This window comes from Peromyscus eremicus, chromosome 7, assembly GCF_949786415.1.
Source record: "Peromyscus eremicus chromosome 7, PerEre_H2_v1, whole genome shotgun sequence".
NCBI classification, from domain to species: Eukaryota; Metazoa; Chordata; class Mammalia; order Rodentia; family Cricetidae; genus Peromyscus; species Peromyscus eremicus.
The window spans coordinates 3838645-3859526 of NC_081422.1; the positions used below are offsets into that span (position 1 = coordinate 3838645).

Sequence of the window (20882 nt, forward strand, 5' to 3'; positions counted from 1 at the left end):
CGTTCATGGATGTGCATCTCTACCTTATAGGAACAATGGCTATGTAGCTGCCCACGTGTGCTCAGGTACAGGCACATCTGTCTAAAGAATCAGAAGTATTGCCCACAGAGCCATTCATTATCATTTCAGTTGGATCGCACTGTAAACCCAGCAAATGTGTTTACTAAGTGGCAGTTGAAGGTATGACCTCAAACACAGTCTTAGGTGACCTCTCTAAAGTAGGGAGGGAAAGTTTATAAAGGCGTCACTCACTGTTCTATCATATGTGCAAAATCAAGTGTACAAGGAATATTTGGAATGCTGTGAATGTCATTTTTATTATGTCATTGTGTTCATGTGGAAGATTAAAATCAATGCTTATATGGATAGCTTCAGTAGGTTCACAGTGAAGACCAGAACTCACTTCCATAGGGTGGTTGTTTTCTTACTGGTCACTGCCTTCTGTGAGCCCTCTATCCTTTTTTCGTTTTGAGTTATAGTGGAATTTGGTGTGGCTAAATTTAGTGATTTGGAAAAGAATGCATTTAATTATAAAAAAAAAAAAAGGCAGTCTGTGATCCAGTGCTATTCCCAGTCCCACTGTGTGCACATAACACAGGGTTTGGTTCTCTTTCTCCTGCTTATAAGGAGAAATTCAGTCTTATTCTCCGCACTCATCTGTCTGTCTCTGTCTTACACACACACACACACACACACACACACACACACACACACACACAGGCATGCATGGTCATGGACAACAGCATCATAGAAGGGAAGACGGTGAATCATTAAGGGACTCACGGGTTTCTATTTTGTCTTCATGTAGGAGTGATGATGTTATGTTACTGGAATGTGTGTATTTGTGGAAAGTTCTAGATCCTGTACCTGAGAGAAAACTGCCTTCTCTATGCCTCCAATGTGCGTACATTGTGCCCCATTGAAGCAGCATAATTGAATGCATGTCAGTTAGCACTTTCCAAAACTTGGAATAATTGCCTCAGTTAGCTGAGTCTCAGGAGAATTACTTAAAAGTATGCAAATTATCTCAAAATATGCATGTTCCAAATGAAAAGGTTTTTCCATTAACGCTCAGATGAAGCAGGTAGCCTGAAAGGTCCCTATGGAAGATAAAATGAACAGCAATGGCAGACTCCATGTTTTTCATCTCTAAATAAGGCTGTAGATCTGATCATAAAGGTTATTAGCATATCTATTGTGGGTTAAAGTGATTAGTCTGATTAAAGATTGTTTGTTTTCTGCTTTCACAAAAACTTCCCAGCATCTACTTGTCACCAGGAAGTAGTTCTGGAAAAGCCCTCTGTCTTGCCTTTCTGGCTGTTCACAGAGGAGTGTGTACATGGTGCAGTAATCTGCTCTCTTGGAATGTCATTGCCCATTTGGCTAATGCTGCAATAAATGGAGATTGTGAGTGAGCAGATCTGAATATTTAATTAATGTAAGTTACCACTTCTGAGATATACTAGGGTAGTGAGTGTCATCCAGGTGTTCTTACAGTCCAACAAAAGAAATTATTTAATTCCAAATTTGCATGGGCCACTTTATAAGTGATTGATAACTTTGCTTAAGTGGACTGTGGTGCTACTCTGGTCTAAAGGTGAGTAAAGCATGGTCAAGGAATGAAGAAGCCATGGGATCTGAGTGTCAATAGCCTATGTATAAGTTCTAAGTGGACTTCTAGGTTGCTGATATGGGTAAAACCCAAACCCAGAATCAAGTACCTTAGGACACAGAATGTGATTCTTAGCAAAGAAGATCTATGCAGCTTTTTCAGTCTCTTCAGCCACGTGTTTCTGACACAGACTCATATTAGCTTGACTTTTGGAGTGACATAATGTTGTCATGTTTGTTTATCATCTGCAAGCATGAAATTAAGATATAGTGTATTGTCCTTCATATGCCATGTCATCCTGAAGTCTCTCCAAGGGCTATCACCCATGTAGGCCAACTAGTTACAGAAGCTAAATCTTCCACATAGTGATATGATAGCTGATCTTCAAAAGGATTTCTTACCAAAGCTAACTTGTATTTAGAACTTTGCAAAGGTATGGCTCTTTGCTGTGGGCTAGGCAAATACAGGTGTGTATGACAGAATATTGATCTCATATTAGGACAAGAGACAGATGAATGCAGTGCACTGTCCAGGAACAGGGTAACATTCTGCCAAGGCACAAGTAGGAGCACCAAGTGAGTCAAAGCTGTAGAACAGCAGAGCTTCTGGGAAGGAGGGATGCCAGCTGTCTTGAAGGATTAGTAAAGTTCTTAGACATATAGAGCTTCAAAGGAGGAGGAGGTGGGAGAGAATGAACAGTGCGTGAGCAATGTGTCTCTAAGCAGAAGTTTTTACAGCCAACTGTGGAAGGACAATATGCTGAATAACTGAACTTAAATTGACTGATCTTAAAAGAACACATCATCAGTCTAGAGCTAAAAGACTGACCTGGGAGATGAGGGCACACACACACACACACACACACACACACACACACACACACACGGATGCTTTGTGCTTTTCCTGTTAAATGGTGAATGATTACTGCCCACAACACAGATGCTTGGGACTATGCTAAAGAGACTGCTGATGCATAGAAGAACAATGTGCGTTTCAGATATATAAATATAAATTTTGTAAGTGTTAGGATATATATTTCCCCTGAAATGCCAGACATCTTGAAGGATATATCTGTGCAAATGGATTATGGACAAGGTCCTATGTTTGGATCCCCACACTTTACACAGGAAAATGAAGCTTCAGGAGGCCAACTACCATTTTATATTTTATAGCTACATGGAAGCTGCTCCAAATCCTCCTTTTAGATGATTTCTTTACAGACATATTAAGGTGTAACTTATACATAACACAGTGCACCATCTTGAGGTGTATAGTCAGGTCTTGATTAATTGGAACTAGGTGATTGTGTAGCTCTAAGCACAGCAAAGATACAGGGTGTCTTTTCACCTGAATACTTCCTGGGTTCCTGTGTAGTGGAACCCTACCCCTGGGCTCTGCCAGTCATTTTGCTTTGATTATTTGTGAACAAGGTGTTCGTAATGTTGGTTTCCTTTGGAAACTCTTGGGGAGAGTCTGTGTCACGCCTCCCAAGCTCCGCACAGTCTTGGCTTGTGGCACCCTTCCATGTTTATATCTTCCTATGGCATTCTTTCCTCTGTGGCCCAAGTAACCTTCTCCTTCTCTTTACAGATACTAATCCGGGCCCACCTTAAATTCAGGGTTATCTGTTTCCAAGACCTTTAATTTAAGTATATCTACAAAGTCTGTGTTTGCATAAAAACACAGAAGCATCAGCAATTAAGACTTGGTCATTTGTGTGAGGAAGGAAGACACTCTCCAATCACTAACAGAGTTTAGAGAATGTGTGACTGAAAATAAAGACATTGGCTCCTTGTTGAATGTCCTGCCTGCTTCAGTAAAGGAGGAGAAATGACTTGGATGTGTGATATATTTGTTTCTGAACTTGATCTGACTCTCTCTCTCTCTCTCTCTCTCTCTCTCTCTCTCTCTATCTCTATCTCTATCTCTCACTCTCTCTCTCTCTTTCTCTCTCCTCCCCCCATCCCTGTATTTGAAATATCTTTAAAGTTTGACAAGTTTTATACAAGTGAGAGCAGCTATAGGTTCTGTTGTTAGGATTTCTAGCAATTAAGTCATATTATGGATTAAAATTTTAACTCTCAGTTTGGGGTTAATATTCTGGCTCTGCTGGTTGATAAATTATTCTAAAGGAAGGAATATTTAAATGAAAAATAAGAGAATTCAGGCAGTTTTGCATTTATTTGTGTGTATGCATATATGTGTTTGTACATGCCTGTTTGTGTGTGCATGTGTTTACATGTATGTGTATGTTTGTCATATATCTACATGTTTGTTTATTTGTGTGTGTGTGTGTGTGTGTGTGTGTTTAAGTCCTATTTGAAGGAGGCACATTCAATGAATAGTGAAGAACATGCAAACACCATTGCTATGGCAGTGACTCCATTATGCTGTTCTTTTGATTGTGATTCCCTACAGTGTGATGCGTCCCTGGAGTGGGCATCTACAAGAGAGGCAACCTGGAGAAGAGCACATGAGTATCTGTTATCCACACTGCTACAAGTCCTAGGGAAAGTTTTCTAAGTGAAAATGCTTTAAATTGACCTCAGATTTGAAGAGTAGTGTAGTATTACATACACATGTAACATTTCTCGTTGCTCCTTTTTGCTGGGTTGATTTTGCCTACCATTACCTTTGTGATACTGTGCAGATCCAGCTAATGCTGGATCCAGATTCAGCTGCATCATCGCTTCAGTCTTTCTCTTTGTTTCTTTATTGCAGCTGAGTCCAGGTTATCATTAGTCCCATAAAGAAATCAAAGCACAGGAACTTAGGAACATGTTTGCTCATTTTCCCATCCCATAATTATTCACCAGTCCAGACACTCTTTTATCAGGCATACAGCAGTGAACAAGGCTGAGCTAGCAACAAACTGGGCCAGATTTTCAGACTGTTGGCTACTTGTCAATGAGTCATTTGAAGTGAACTTGTGTTGTGTGGCACAGAGGAAAAGCATACCCTAGTCTCTGTCAGGAGATTGGGTTTGTTTTCTGTTTTTATCTTTCTTTTTTTGTTTTCTTCTTCTTCTTCTTCTTCTTCTTCTTCTTCTTCTTCTTCTTCTTCTTCTTCTTCTTCTTCTTCTTCTTCTTCTCTCCTTCTCCTCCTCCTCCTCCTCCTTCTCCATCTCCTTCTTTCTCCTTCTCCTCCTCCTCCTCCTTCTCTTCTTTTTAGGTTCCAGTGATTGAATTCAGGGACTCACTTAGCACTCTATCCTGGGCTGCATTCCTCAACCCTAGGGACTTGTATTTCAACACTCGAGACCCTAGTAAAATCCACCTAAGGAAGAGGTCCTCCACGTACTGGAAAATGAATAAACATTTATATGCCACATGTCACTCACTGAAATATTTTAAAATGATAAACGCTGTTGTCTTAGTTTAAAGGGAACAAATTGGATTTAGAAACAATGAGGTAACCCCTGTCTACAGTCTCAGAGACACTGACCCTTGTTTTGTCTAAGGCTGGCTCCCCACCTCTTGTTGGTTCTGTTGCCCCAGCTAACCTGCCCCAAGATCCTTACTTTGTCCTTATCCCAGTCCTTAGGTCTTTGTTTGTCCTACTGTATTTAGAGACTTCTTTTTGACATTTCAATTTGCACAAGTATTTGCTATCTGTGAAACATCACCCTCTACCCCTCTGGTCCCCTGAAGCCAATGCTGTACCTCTCTTCCTGTGAGACAACACAATTTGAAAGCATCCTCTGCATGCTGGCATACCTTTCTCCTCATCTGTTAATTCTTCACCACTTTCATCTTATTATCTCTTTCCACTGTCTGTTTTCAAAAGACTTTCCCAGCCTGGTGCTGGAAATGACAATACTCTGCTCCATGTTGATTTTATTTCTAATCCAAATGAATGTTTCTCTATCCCCACACATTTCTAATGTTTGTTTTTATTACTTGTTAAAGTGTTTAGACAATTTATTTGTTGTCATTGCTTCCTTTCTTAATGATAGTGACATGCCAACTGGTGAAAATAAGATTGTTTCCTCTCTGAGCAGCAATGGGCAAGATTCCATAGTCTCCCGTACAGGTCAATAGTACCGTGTAGCTGAGAACATCAGCAGCTGAACGGTGAGGGTCATCATGTGACCCTCCTCATCTTCTCACCTGCTTCCTCCGCACACCGCGCTTCCCAGCAGTCCAAATCAGTTGTGAACCGAGGATTTGCTGTGTTTGCCTCTGCAGCTCTTGGGGACAGACCATAGTGTTGCTGGAATCCTGCTTGCTGTAGAGTGTCGGCAGCAAGTTTATCTTTTAAAATAAAATGCCATACCTTTTTTGCCTTTTCTGTAGTTCGTGACATTTGTCCCTTCAAAATGCCCCTGTTTTGCTAAATTATAAATCTCTTCCATTATGTGGCAAAGCAGCATCATAATCAAAACTGTCCCAAAGTCTGGAAGCCTCAGGAGCTTGGGGAATTGTTCCATCCATTTTATAGACTCATCAAATTTTAGAACAAGCATGTGCTGTTTTGTGGCTCAGCGTTACATTTGATTAGATCTCTCTAGACTATGCATGTGTTTATGCATTTCTGCTCTGCTGAATGTGTGTGCTTTTTTGCTCTGTGCTCTCTGTAATGGATATAATGAACAGTTTTCCAAACTATTTGAGGGCTGGAGGGCTGGCTTAGCATTTAAGAGCACATACTGCTCTTGCATAGGACTTGATTCAGTCACTAGCACCCGTGTGTAGGGCAGCTTACATGCATCTGTGACTCCAGCTCCAGATCTGACGACCTCTTCTCGCCTGCCTCTGTCAGCACCTGCTTTCAAGTGTGGAATGCCCTCTCTCCATACACCTACACACATAATTAAAAAATAAGTACTTAGAAAACTATTTACAATGACTGGGTTTTCACCCCAGGAATCACCTTCTTATTGCTAAAGATTTTCACTTAGAGTCCTGCTCACCTGTCTATTATTTCACTGTCTTTTCATCTACCGAGATCTGTTACTCTCCTGTCTGTGATGTTAGAAGCTCTCGCTTGGAGCAATTCCCAGGGCAGAACTACCTTTGAAAATCCATTTTGTTGCTGATCTTTATTTTACATGTCCTTAATGAAGGTGTCAACTAGAAAGGTCACTAACAGCCATGGCTGCTGCACCCTACTGATCATTTGAATGGAACTTGATACATTGCCTTTGATAATCGCCCGGCCCCTGTCAACTCATTCTCAGTTCATGTTGGAAGCCTTACGGTCAATCTAGTTAAAATTAATTTTTTCTCATTTTAAAGTAGTGAGATGATCTCTGCCACACTGCTGAGACCCAACCCCTCTCTGCTCCTGTTGGTATGATTGCTGCCAGCACCAAGGTTTGACTATTATGATCACTAATGACAACAGTTTCCATTATAATTCGGGGCTGCTTTTTTTTCCCACTTCTGGATCACCCTCTGCTGACTTTATTTCTTGATTATCATCTACAGGGAATCTCACTGCTCATTATTACCTCTAAGACCTGAAGAATTAACAGGAGCAAAGTCAACTTCTGCTCATTTTGTCTGGATAGCAACGTGTTTTCAGTGTAAAATGTGTAAGAGAAGATGGAAGATTGAGAGTAGTGAACTACTGAGTACAAGGTTTATTCACCACCATAAACTGGTCTCCTGTGACACAGACCCTCAGGATACAATCATTAGACTTGGGAGACATTTGTCATGATCATCTGCCTCTGTCCATCTCAATGAGAATGGATACTGTTGGAGGCTCAGAAGGCATAATTATTTATTCTGCAGATTCTCTCACACACTCATGAACACTGACACCTCAGAACCTACGGAACCAAACCCCAGTGTCCCCGAGACAGCCCAAAGCTTCCTCTACCCTCCTCTGTCTCTCACAGAGTCAATCTGTGGCCATCTCATTTTATGTGATGAGCAAATTGAATTACAGAGAGGTTTGCTGCATTGAATAAAGACATGTGGCTAGGAAGTGACAAAATCCACATCAGAACCAATCTAACGCCCCATCAGTGGAGTTGGTTTCCTTTGTATCTTAAGGTAGAATTTGTCCAAGAATTGATCTGAAATCTAGTTACCTTCCTGTCTTGTCTAAAGGACATTTCGTACCTTCTCCTGGCTCTGTCACTCAGCCCTCCCTTCTCTCTGTCTCATGCTTCCTTCACTAAAGAGCTGACAGAGGGAGTAGTCTCCTTCATATCAGCTGGCCTGCCTTTGCACCGCAGAGTCGCACTCAATCCCAGCTCCTCCCTCAGGAATGAGGACTGTGTGCTGTTAGAATTCTCTTCCTTACCTCCTTCAGTTCCTCCCATGTGATTATTGCCATTAACTTGGAGCCATACTGGACTACCATCAATAGCCAAAGAAAGGCTCTCACACCTTCCTCCATTGCAGCATTTTTGCCTCCGTAGAGCTCATTCCTGAAAGTTGGTGCTGCTCTCCATGTCTGTCCTATATCTCACCAGCTTCTCAACCCTTTCACACCAGGAGATTCTTCACCCACCACCCCTGCAAAGCCACTCCCAGAGTAGGCAACAGCTTCCCTTCGGCTTCTGTGCTGAGCCCCATCCTTCCCTCCTTTCTGAGTCAACATAGGGAGTGCTCACGACGTCTGCACCATTCTCTTTGAAATGTCCCCATTTGGTGTCTTGGTCATTTTTAACCTCACCACTTAGTTCTCCTTCAGCTCTACTTTGTCCTCTGAACAACCAGAGGCTCTGGATTTCCAAAGGCCTCATCTACAGACTTCTTACTTTTGACAAAGCAGCCAGTAAAAGTACTTTAAAAAACAGAGTGACCCTATTTTCTTAAAATCCACGTAACTTCACAGGACAATTAGAAGGAAGGAAAGACTACTTTTGTTTTATAAGACTAAACTTTACATGATCCATTCAGTCCTTTCTAGATTATTCCCTCTGCCCACACTTCTGTCTCATCTGCTGCCTCTCCAGCTCCTTCCTGCTGTGATGTTCTTGGTCTGACTTCTGGATTTGTCCCTGTCAGCACCCAGATTTTCCTCAGTTATCTCTTCTTCAGGGAGCTGATTCCTGACTCTTGTCTAAGCTAGTATTCTCTCTTCCATTGTCTTCTATTCCACTGCAGTCCTTACTGTTATCTAGTTGTGTAGATTTACCTGGTACCTGTTCTTTTGAATTGAAAAACTGTCACTGAGAGATAACATAATAGAATAAGCAACAGGCTCTGGATGCCTGGTTCTTGAATATCGCCACTTAGTTTGCTGACCTGTGACCATGGACATGCTAGTCATTCTTCATTCTTCAGTGCCCCAATCTTTAAAATAAAGATATTACTTATCACTTAGCTTGCTATAGATTTAAATACATTAAATAGTTTAATACATGATTCACTTGGTAAGCGCTAAGATTTTTATCTTTATTTGAAGCTTTTGTTTGAAAATAAGCTTCAATAGAAGATTACAGTAGCTTTCTTGAGCACTATCATTTTATAGTATGCATGATGTTGCTCTCAGTATCTAGCCGTGAGGTCATCAGGTGAGTGATGGAGAAGATTTATGTCTTGAGGTACTCTTACGCTGTATACAGCCTGCAAACAGTTAATTGAGTCTGTCTGTAATGAGAAGTGGCTTAGAACACTTGTGAAGTATAGCAGCTGCCTTATCAGCATGCTTCCCATAACCTTCCAATCAGTTAAGGGTGTGTTCGACCTTCTCCTAGGTGGGCACCATGGAGAGACAATGGGCCACAGACTTTATGCAGTAAACTAGGAAACTGCACAGCAATAAGCTCAGAGGACTGGCTGTGTCATTCATGGAAAGAGACAGCTGAAAAGTTGAGTTTATGGCAGGCTTACATTGTGATCCTAATACTCAGCTTTTTCTATTTGCTTCTAGAACCTTTTAAATATTCTTGGGAAATTTAAACTTTCTTAATGTTTTCTACTTGGGGTTGAATTTTAATTGCTACCTACTTAAATTGATCTGGGTCAATGAATTACCCTTAAACTGAACACAGTCAGCTAAGGACGGAGAACTTCAGAGCATCAGAGAAAACTGCTGAAGTATAACCAAATATTCAGAGAATGATCCCATAAGAGGAATCCTCACAGGTGGTTCTTAATGAGATTTTACATATGCAGCCAAGGAATGGTCCTCTCCAAGTGTATATGAGTGTTCATTTGCATTTTGATGGACAGGCAACAATGGTGACTTCTCCCTTCCTGTCAGAGCTACAGCAGATCTTCCTTAGATACACGTTGTAATCATTTGGCCAACCTTGAAAGAATATGCTACAGTTATTCTGATCTGTCACATTGGCCCATTCTCCACCAAAGGACACTGATTCCCAATCAATTGCCAGAGCTTGCTCTCAGACATCAATCTGTGCCTTTTGTTGGTGGCCAAATCTTCAGAACTTTAGAAAACGATCAAGAGCTTCACTGCAGTAGAAATTTAAACTTCCCAGCGTGGGCCAGTAGCCCTTTTTCATAACTGAAATATGCCTGGAAATTTTCCATGGGAGAAAAATTATAAAGGATACTATCACTATTTTTATTCTCAATTTTTTTTATTAAAGTGATCCAGTGAGACCAGATAGATGGTAGGGGTAATATTTGTGTTTTTCATGAAATACAAATTGGAATCTTGCTAGAAATCAAGCCCTGTTTTTATTTCCTGTGCCAATGAAGGCATTTCCAAAGCAGTGCTGTGGGAGTGGTGGTGTGGTGAGACTTTGACAGCCCTGGCCTTGCCATATGGGGACATAAACTCCTATGACTGTGGAATACCAGTGGGATCATTTCCTGTCAATTTCTGTCCTGAAGCTCAGGTGATGGCATTTGGCAGTGTGTGAACAGAGACCATTCCATTTCTGTTTCACCCTAACTGCCCATCTGTTGCTTGAACTTTATGTGATTATTTCTGATAGGAGCCTATACCATTGGCTCCCTCAAATTCTTATAAAAATGATTTCATGTCATCTAATTTTAAACTCTAGATGAGCTACGCTAGGAACAAATTTTTAAAGTGTGGCTTTCAAAGAAGGTAGCAAACACATTTTGGGTAAATTTATGATGTTCAGTTGACGATCAATTTATTTGAGCACTGACCTTCAATGCTGTGGAACTAAACTCTCTGTGCTTCTGGTTGAAAGAGGAAGCATACTCTGAAATTGTACTTTCTCCCCATTGCTTAGCATACAGAAAGAAATAAGCTGGCCTGCTTTCCCTCTACTTCCATGGCAACATGCTACTCTGGTCACAACAGCTTTTCAGAACCTGCACTCTTCATAGCAGACCACAGAACCATGGACCCTCTGCTTTTTACTGCACTCTCCACTCAGCCCGTCATCCAGCCAGTCTGTAATGTGCATGATAACGTCTGTCGGTAGGATTACCTCTCTGTCTAAATCCTGTGCAGTTCTTTGTCTCCCACTGTGTTCATTCCTACCTGGTCTTTTCATCCAACCCTCAACAGCCTCATGGGAATTGAATGTAAGTATGAAGGTGCCATAACTATTTATGCTACTTTGGAAATTTCTGCTCTTAAAAAAAAAACATTCCCTTCAAACCCCAAATCTGAAATATTTGAGATCAGTTCACTCTATCCACATCAGTGGTAGAGGAAAAAATGATGTAATTTGATTGATGGTTCTCTAGCTTGACTTGAGCTTGTGAGTCATTTAATGTTTCTGTTTTTGGTGTCTCATGCCTCCATTTTCTCATGTCCCTTTCTACTCATTCTAGGTCTCACTTGTATACATTCAAAAATTTTGAAGATTTAGCTCTAGTATAAATTTGATTGAAACTGTTTCAGAGTACTTCCACTAAATTATCTTTATACTTCTTTAATAATAATGTTTTCATAGAATTTTGAAGTGATTACTTTTCTCCATCCCAGAAATATTTGATAGATTGTTTCATCAGATTGTTCTTTCTATCCAAATGTTTTAGTGTATCTTCCTATTAACCTTAGGGTGCTGAGACTAGCATGGAACCTTTATCACCAGACCACTACAGGTTCTTCTTTTCCAGAGGTCTCAGAATGCCTGCAAGCATACTTTTTAAAGTCTACTTCTAATGCTTCTTCCAACTGTTCAGCATTACCCAGGTCTGAGGAGTTGATGAGGCTGAAGGAATATTAGGAAAATGTTTAATTGGCTACTATAAACACCTATTATTGTAACATAGAGGAAGCCCTTCATGATTCTTCTAGAAGTTTTTGAAGGATGTGTTTTGTGGTTACTTGAATTTAATTTTCTATGCAAATATCATCAGTGTTGTAACTTAGACATACATTCCCATTCTCTGATTGAATCAGTCACATTATTTTCAACTTCTAACAAAGTGGTAGATTTTCCAACACATCTGGTTAGAGTTCACAGCACCATTTCAGCACTGAAAATCAATTGCTGACTGAGGACATCCAGCACCTAAGGTTGTACCTGGCATACCAGAGATGATCATTACAGTTCCTGGGGCAGATCCTGCTGTGCTGTGCTGAGTCTGTCTTGTTGGGTCTCCTGATCATGAATGAGCATTGGAGTCTATATGTTTTTAGTATGTCACTTTGCACTCCTCTCCTGGGGCTTTGATGGTTTGGAAGTGCTGTGCTGGTACCTTGTATTTTCTTGCCTCTCTTCATGGCATGAGACAAGGGCAAAACTCACACATCCTCAAATGGGAAACACTGATATTTTTTGATTTAGAAAGTTATTATATCCATAGACACAACAGGAACTTGAAAAGGAAAACATGTGAATTAATATAGTCTTAAGTATTCTCTCTGTATTAAAGGGTTTTTGTTATAAAGATCTGGCACAATAGAATTTCAAAATGGTGGTTGAGTTATAGGGCAAGAATCTGATGGATTGATGATTATATATATATATATATATATCCCTGGAGTATATTTATGTTAGTAACTGCTAACCTTTTATTTAAATAAAACAGCAATATATCAATTAGCAGTAGAAAACACATACTCTGCCCACATCTAAAGCACATCGCCCTCCACAGACTTCAACATGGAAGAAAGTCAACTTCAAAATGTCGATAAAGCTGTACTTTAGTAAGCTCTACTGATTAGAAAATATGACCTGGAGAGATGGCTCAGAGGTTATCAATGCTCTATCCAGTCCATCGTTCAGATCCCAGGACCCACTTCAGGATACTCACAAATGCCTACACTGTCAGGTCCATAGGGTCTGATGACCCCTCCTGGCTTCTGTGTGAACATATACACACACACACACACACACACACACACACACACACACACACACACACACACTAAGTAAAAGTAATGTTTAAACAAACAAACAAACAAAACTTGAATTACAAGTCTTCTAAAAGCAGAAAGCTAGAGGGCAAACAGCAAGGAAAGTAGGAAGGGAGGGAGGAAGGAAAGGAGGATGAGAGAGAGAGAGAGGAAAGGGGCCTTGGTCAGTGTGAGCACACTATTACACAGTTAGTTGAAGCAGACCTACCTTACATACCCTTCTCATTAAGTTGGACCTGTGAAGAAGGAAAGGAATGTACAGCAAGATTGTAAATGTAAAGATTGGAATGTAAACTGTTTTTTATCTTAAAGGTTCTGTGAATGTTTGGAATGACTTTTGTAGACAAGAAAGGTCATTTGATGTTGGAATAGATCCCATGTGACATTGGAAATCTAGTATGTTTGGTGCAAATGACCTTAAGAGTGAGTCTGGAAAATACATGCTAAGGATATTACATATTTTTATCACTGAGAGAATCCATGTTTTTCATAGGTGTACTGTTTATTTATAATCTTCTTCTTCTTTTCCTTCTTCTTCTTCTTCTTCTTCTTCTTATTATTATTATTATTATTATTATTATTTTAACATTTTAAAAATTCTTGTTTTGGGGATGGTTCATACTGCAACACATATGAGGATTTCAGAGATCAAGCTGTAGAAATGAGTTATCCCCTCCTGCCATGTCAATCTCAAGGATGGAATCCAGGAGGTTAGACTTAGTGGAAAGCACCTGCCACACGGAGCCATCTCACTGGCCCTGACCATCTTCCTTTTGTAATTACAATTCGTCTTGAGTGCTGTTTGAGCACACAGATAAAAAAGACATCAATCCATAGGTCTTTTAACAGCTCTGATGCATGTAACCCTTGACCCAAATGTAGGTAATGTCAGAAGAGTGGGCATGGGAACACTGCAGCTGAGCTTATGTTAGAAGGAAATTATCAGCATTACCAAGAACCAAGCCAAAGAAAGGGAAATGTGATTATTGGGGAGGATTATTTTTTCTTATGACCTTTAGGAATTCTTCAAATGACTTAGATCTTATTTGGAAAACAAGATCACATTGTGGTACTGGCAACTGTAGAGCAGCCCTGCCTTTGAAGCAATTCAAGTAGGTGACTTGTCTAAGTGATAGAGAGATATGCTCAGGGCTGGTACTTCTTGGCTTCAAGTGGATTGACATAATATCAATATTTTTAATTTTTAAAAAATTTAATATGTGTGTATGTATGTGTGACTCTGTGTGAGTATATGTGTATGTAAGTGAGTACTAGCAGAGTCCAGAAGAGGACATTGGATCCCCCTTGAGCTGGAGTTACAGTTAGCTGTGAACCCCCTACATAGATTCTGGGAACTGACCTGGGTCAAGCAAACAGTAATCTTCCCACACAGCTATCTCTCTAGCCCTATAATATAAGCCCTCTTAATAAGTTATTGCCCAAAATAACTTTCCCTGCATCTGATGGCCTCTGGAGCTGACTTTTATTCTTAGGTGTTTTAGGCTGGAGCAAAGGAGAAGGGATTCTACTTCCCACTTTAGTCATACTGAAAGTAACCTTTCTCCAAGTAGTCACAGAGCTGAGGGGCCTAAGCAGGTACTTTCAAGACGGCCTAACTGAAATCTTCAACTAGACATTGGGATCCTAGACTATAGTTTATGCTCACCCTTCAAGCCCACCACCATACAGATCAAGAAGTACCAGAATTAAAATAAAATGCCCAACTAATTTTTTGTCTTACAATTAATTGCCTTTTCTTTAATGACAAGAAGAAGTATATGCTTTGGAGATTTCTAATCTCTCCATTGAAACATATCAAAATTAAGTCTGGAGAAGCATGAACCAATGGGAATCTGGGATAAAGAAAGCATAAAGCATCATAAAACTGGTTGTGCATGCTGCCCCAAGAGGGCATTTATAAGACTTAGCTCAAGAAGGGAGTAGAATCTACACCACTTCTCATACCTTTCCTAAAGAAAACAAATGTGAAAATAGCCATATCTCTGAGTATGAAAGTAAGTCAGGCTAGGGTTTACCTAACTCAGTTGGTAGTATGTTGTCTGACATGCACTACTAAAACCTGGTGTGATGGCACATGCTTGTACTCCCAGCACTCAGTATGTGGATGCAGGGGAATCAGAAGTATAAAATCATCTTTAGCCATATCTCAAGTCTGAAGCCAGGATGAGAATCATGAGACACTGTCTTAAAAAAGGAATGTTTAGGGCGGGTGAGGAGGTGCTGAAGATATATGGCTATCAGTACAATGCCTGTTGGGCAAGCATTAGGACCTAAATTCCATCTCTAGCATTCACCAGAAAAGATGGATTAAGTTGTTACTGACTACACTATAGCAGCACTAGGAAGGTTCCAGAGTCAGTGAGTGAACCTATTTAAAAAAACTAAAGGGGAAAGCAATTAAAGATGACATCCAGCTTTCTCAACCTCTGGACTACACATGTGTATATGTGCACATGTGTATGTGCACACATGCACGAACACACCACACACACACACACACACACACACACACACACACACACACACTGGGCTGGGGTAATTCAAAGCCACTGCTATTGCTAATGTGAAATCATTTTGTTTACATGTCTTTGTAGTCTGAAAGAAAGGCTTTTTTCTAGGAACCTATGCAAAATAAACAGCTCTTGGTTTGGACATGCCCTCCCTGTAATCTGATAGGGGAGATGTGTTTGCCCTCTACTAGACTGTTGGGAAACCAACTTGAAGCTCCAGCCCTTCCCCTGAATGAGGTTCAGTGATCTGGGGTGAAGGAATGGACACACTATGATGAATCAGTGATGACTTACATAGTCACCTATCTGTGAACTCAGTCACAAGGCCAAGGCTGATTGCTAAGATGTTTTTAATGATGACATTGCCAGTGAGCTCATGTCTTATACTTTCCTGGAACCTCCAGCTTGCTCCCTTGTACAGTGGCTTTTATATAACCTGCTTCAATGCTTTTTTCGAGCTGGACCCTTGACTGGGTGTTTGATATTGCCTGCCACTTCCTTGTCTGCTGATTCCTCTTGCACCGTTGCACTCACCAGCCTGGCACACAAGGGCAACTCTCCTTCAGGAAGGAAGTGTGTCTGTGTGCCGGTGGTGCCGATCACCAGCACATCTTTCTTCAGATCAATGGAACACTGATGCCTCCTGAGCATATCAAGCCCTAGAAGGATATCCATGGGCTGCTCCTCCAGTATGGAGAAAGAGCACTGTAAGAAATCACCTTCAATCTGAATCTGGGCCAGATGAACTCGGCCCACAATCCTCTGTGTGCCCACTCCCTTAGCAACCCCAGCCCATCGCCGGTCCACCAGTCTCATGATGTTACATCTCTCAGCACAAGCTTGGCTCATGATAGTCATCTGGGCACCTGAGTCGACAAAAGCCTTTAAAGGATGCCCATTCACTTTGCAGTTAATATAGAGCATAGCCACTTGTCCAAAACTCTCCGGAGCCTCTTCCATAGCTATGTTCATATTTTCTTCAATATTCTGCTGTCTGATTTCTTCTTCTATTCTAGCCTGAGCTTCCTGATCAAATGGGTCAGCAGAATAAAGACGAAACATCTCTTGTTCTCTCAAGGCCCTTTCCCTCTGCTGCTCCATCAGGACCTGAGAAAATGTCTCAAGGTTTCCACTAAGCAGAGCTTCCGCCAAGGCGGGGTTCCGTTCCTTCAACAGGGACAAGTCATGGGGGTTGGAAAGCAACATGCTGCGAATCAGAGCAGGGCTGTCCAGATTCTGCGCATAGGCCATATTCTCTCCAGAGGCCAGTCCGTGGGCTTGTGTTGATGGTATACGTTGCTGATGGTGATGATGGTGATGATGCTGATGATGCTGATGCTGATGCTGATGCTGATGCTGATGCGGATGCTGGTGTCGGGAACTTGATGTTCCCGGTATGGCTGACCCATTGAAATCTGCTCGTGGCTGGTTTGGGGTCCTTCCTGGAGCCCGAAGTCCCACATTTTCCTTCTGAAGTAGTACAACCATATCACCATCTTTGAAGCCATAGGTGCCCAGGGAACAGTGATCATCTGTAAGGAGCTGCTCCATGTAGATGAACTGAATCTCCTCAGCAGGCACACCAGACTCAAGTTCACAGAGGACTCTGAAGTTGCAGAGCTCAAAGTCAGGGCTGACCTGGAGGGAAAAGGTTACCTCTGTGAGGTCCCTACGCACACAGTACACAGTTATCAGCATGGTACACACTCAGGAAAGCCACTTTGGCAGAAAACAGTTGGTGGATCAGTTGGTGCTGGTTTGGGCGAATGGCTGGCCGGCCCCTCAACACCTTGATAGGAAACTCATTCAATTCTCAGAAAGGCAAAGCCAGTGGCCAGAATGGGGGCTGCCTCCCAGCCTCAGTGCCAGCTGATGGCCCCATTGAGCCTCAAGGTAACAAGTCCATGTGTGTATGTGCTGTTTGGAACTTAGAATGTCTGTTTCCATAGAAATAGTTAGTCAAAGCCGGTGAGTTCCAAGCCTGGCTCTTCAAAGCCTACTTAATACAGGCTATGCAGAACTTCTAAAGTCTCTTTACTATGTTACTGTTCAGTCTGTTTACTGTAGACCTGTATTCTACACTCTTGTTTTTATCTCTGAAACAGTGCAGGTGTGACTTGGACATGACAAGGACCATGCTGTATTCTTAGTAGGACACATAGGTGCCTGCCATTGAGGGTAGATGAGTAAATCATGACCCGGGGGTGGGGCAGCATGTCTTTTGCCCTGTCAACCATACAGAGATTGAATCCACTAAAGAAATGATGAGCTGAATGCAGAAGGAGGAACATTTTTCTGGATGAGAAAAGGTTAGTCATTCAGACAAATTGAGAGACAAAGGACAAAGAGGAAGAAGAACCAGAACTTGTGGTAGGAAGGAAATGGAGAGGAATAAAAAGGATTTGAGACATATTATGATTGCTGTTGTTTTCATTGAATTGACATATAAAAAGGAGCTTCTTGCAGCATATGAAGGATATTAGGGGGAAGCAAAAGAGCTGCTCAAGAAGCTGAGGGGGCATGCTGACAGGGCTTGAAAGCCGAAGACTAAGTAATGGGAAGAGCGGTGTTCTTGGTTAGAGGGCCACCATTGATGTGGGTCACATCAAAGACAAAGTTTACATGCAAAAACAGGAAGTCTCTAAAGTGGAAGGCTGGGTAGAAATAGGCCATTGCCTTGCCCAGATGAGTGAAATTAACCTCTGAGGAAACCAGCTTGACACTGATTCTATAGTAAAGTACGTGGCAACCCAGAAGCTAAATATGTCTCTCTCTGACCTTGAGCAGCCCCACCACCCAAACATGCTCCTACCTCAAAGTAGAGACTAAGACAAGGGTGATTGGGTAGAACTCTTGTGTACCCATTTTTCTCTATTTTAAAATGTTCTGTGCTATAAAGAGTTCATAGGTCTCTGGCTCCTCCCACCCAGGTGTCTACTTATGAACCAAAGAGTAGTCACAGTTCTGTGCCATGACCTCCATATTTAGGAATTCCATATTTAGGAATTTTCAGCTGTGCCACATCATACATATCAGCCTAAAGAAAAGATTTTTGTTTATGTTTTTGAATTTCTGTTCCTCTTGTTTTTGTCTCAAATGAAAAACTACGTATCACTTCTTTCTTGCTCTAATTATCTGAATGTTTTCATACTTTTTTCCTTATATTATGAATGTTGACCGAATGTATGATGGGAAACATTAGCTGGGTTATGGGGACACAGTCATAAATGATGTGAAATACATGCTGTGTCCTTATAGGACCTCACAGTCTAAAAGAGGACACATGCATACACACAAGTTGGGGAGGTTGGATGTGAGGAAGAAACCACAGTAGAATTCTGAATAGCCTGAAGGAAATCATTTATCGGGAGAACAGACATGGAAGATGGTGAGGTCTGTTGAGGAGTAAAAGATTCCTGAAAGAGACGGGCTTATCAAGATGAGGGGTTGGTTCTGTGGTGCCAGATGGTGGAGAAGCAAGTCAGAAGGGGAGGAGGATGCCCTAGTTTAGAGAACTTTTTAATGTGGGGAAATATGTAAAATTTTAGGAAAAACATAACAAAATTTTCTGGGAAGAATATTAATTACATGGAGAAATTTCTTTTTACAGACATTTAGACCTATCCAGACATTGAATTCATTTTTCATTGTTGTTGCATGTGTAAGCGTGTTCATATCTGCATGGATGCACAGGAACATGATGGCCAGAGGTTGCAATTAGGGCTTGTACTTGGCGACTCCTTACATATTAAGGCAGTGTCTGTCACTAAGACCTAAGCTGGCAGACTCAGCCAGTCTGATTGCCCTGGTAGAACCCCTTGGTTCCATCTCTGGGTGCAGGGATCGATCATATGGTGGTAATCAAGCTTGTTTGGCATCTCTCGGGTGCCAGGATCTGAACTCCTGGCCGCACTACTGTGTTGCAGGTGATTTACCCATAGAGTCATCTCCCCAGGTCATTTGGTTTCTTTACTGTCTCTGTATTCTGATGTTTTCTTAAAGTAAGTAATGGCTTCGTGAGCTTGGGAACAGCTGTGATTTGGTACATCTTGTGCAAGCTAATCTGCTCCAGAAGACACTGGGAAGGCTGGTATGACTGGGATTCAGTGATTTCCTTAAGTATTATGGGACATTTTGTTCTTAAAACTCTATTAAATTATGGAGATAATGACTAGGATTGTTTGCTGTGTGTGTGTGTGTGTGTGTGTGTGTGTGTGTGTGTGTGTGTGTGTGTGTAAGCAGCTGAAATTATTTTTGTAGGATAAAAGGTGTTTTGTGTTGTACTGGTTTTTTTTCTTTTGGTTTTGGTAAATTAAAGTTGAAGGTTTTACATTAAAAGAAGCTAACATCTTTTTAAGTTATCATTGCCTAGGTACTAAACAGAATTGAGTTTTATGGGAGTTGTTTTGTTACCTTGCTGTAATAATTTAGTTTTTGTGGCACATTTGTGTTGATGTAGGCTTTACTGTTTTACCTTTGACCCATAAGGAAGCAAAGAGTCTCTAGGTCTGAGCAGTTAATTTTCATCACAGGAAGAAAGGCTTGGCAGAAATAATCTGGCTTAACCACCCACCCGCTTTTAAACCTTTTTCACAAAACAGCTGGAATCTCCAAAGCTAAACACAGTCTCCCCAGGCTATTTGGTATTCCTGGTTTGTATATTGCTTAATTCACTGAATTTACACAGCAGTATTGGGGATTCAAATACCAGATGTATAATTTTCTTAACTCAAATTTTTAATTAAAAGCATCATCTGATTATGTTGTAAACATCGCAATTATAAACACTCCCAAACATCAAATGTGCTGTAAATCCCCACTGCACAGGCCCTGTGGACTGATGACTATAAATTTCACTGCACAGGCCCTGTGGACTGATGGGTATTGGGAACTAACCCGGTTTGCACATGTAGCTAACTGGAGGTTATTGCAACTTCTTCTCCAGGAATACTTTAAATATTTCCTGAAATTTATTTCTTGGCAAATGTAGAACATAATTGAATCTTTCTCTGATAGTGAGACTCCTGCAAAGTCTTGTGGCTATCACTCAGAAAATTAGTTCTCATTCCATGGCCTAAACACTCAGAGACTGGGAGAGTGAACACTGATTTCATACGAGCTAAGGAAAAACAAGACTTTTTTCTGTAAAAAATCCATGGTAAAAGCTTCTATAATTCGCTTCTTTTTGAAACATTAATGCAGTGGTTCTCAACCTTCCTAATGCTCTGATCCTTTAATACAGTTTCTCATGTTGCGGTGATCCCCAACCATGAAATTATTTTCATTGCTACTTCATAACTGTAATTTTGCTACTATTATGAATCATAATATAAATATCTCATATGCGATATCTGATATGTGACCCCTGTGAAAGAGTCACTCAACCCCCAAAGGGGTTGGAACCCACAGGTTCAGAACTGCTGCCTTAACGCAACAATATCAACAAAAACTCAGATAATTAATGGTTGCACAATCAGTTCGTGTTTAAGGCATTATATATTGCTTTACAAAGCAAAATAAAC

General features: G+C 41.0%; 2 protein-coding genes across 4 annotated transcripts in view; one reads left to right on the plus strand and one right to left on the minus strand.

Annotated features, from left to right (window-relative positions):
* Window positions 1-20882, plus strand: part of Pdgfd (platelet derived growth factor D) — a 213358-nt gene that overhangs the window by 79401 nt on the left and 113075 nt on the right. The gene's annotated exons all lie outside the window — the stretch shown is intronic.
* Window positions 15694-17296, minus strand: Ddi1 (DNA damage inducible 1 homolog 1). Its single transcript, XM_059267274.1, has one exon. It carries the CDS (start codon window positions 17056-17058, stop codon window positions 15802-15804), a length of 1257 nt encoding a protein of 418 aa, XP_059123257.1. The 5' UTR covers window positions 17059-17296; the 3' UTR covers window positions 15694-15801.

Bases quoted from the DNA above. Each gene is read 5' to 3' on its own strand.
- Ddi1 (XM_059267274.1), bottom strand. From the start codon at position 17,058: ATGCTGATAACTGTGTACTGTGTGCGTAGGGACCTCACAGAGGTAACC.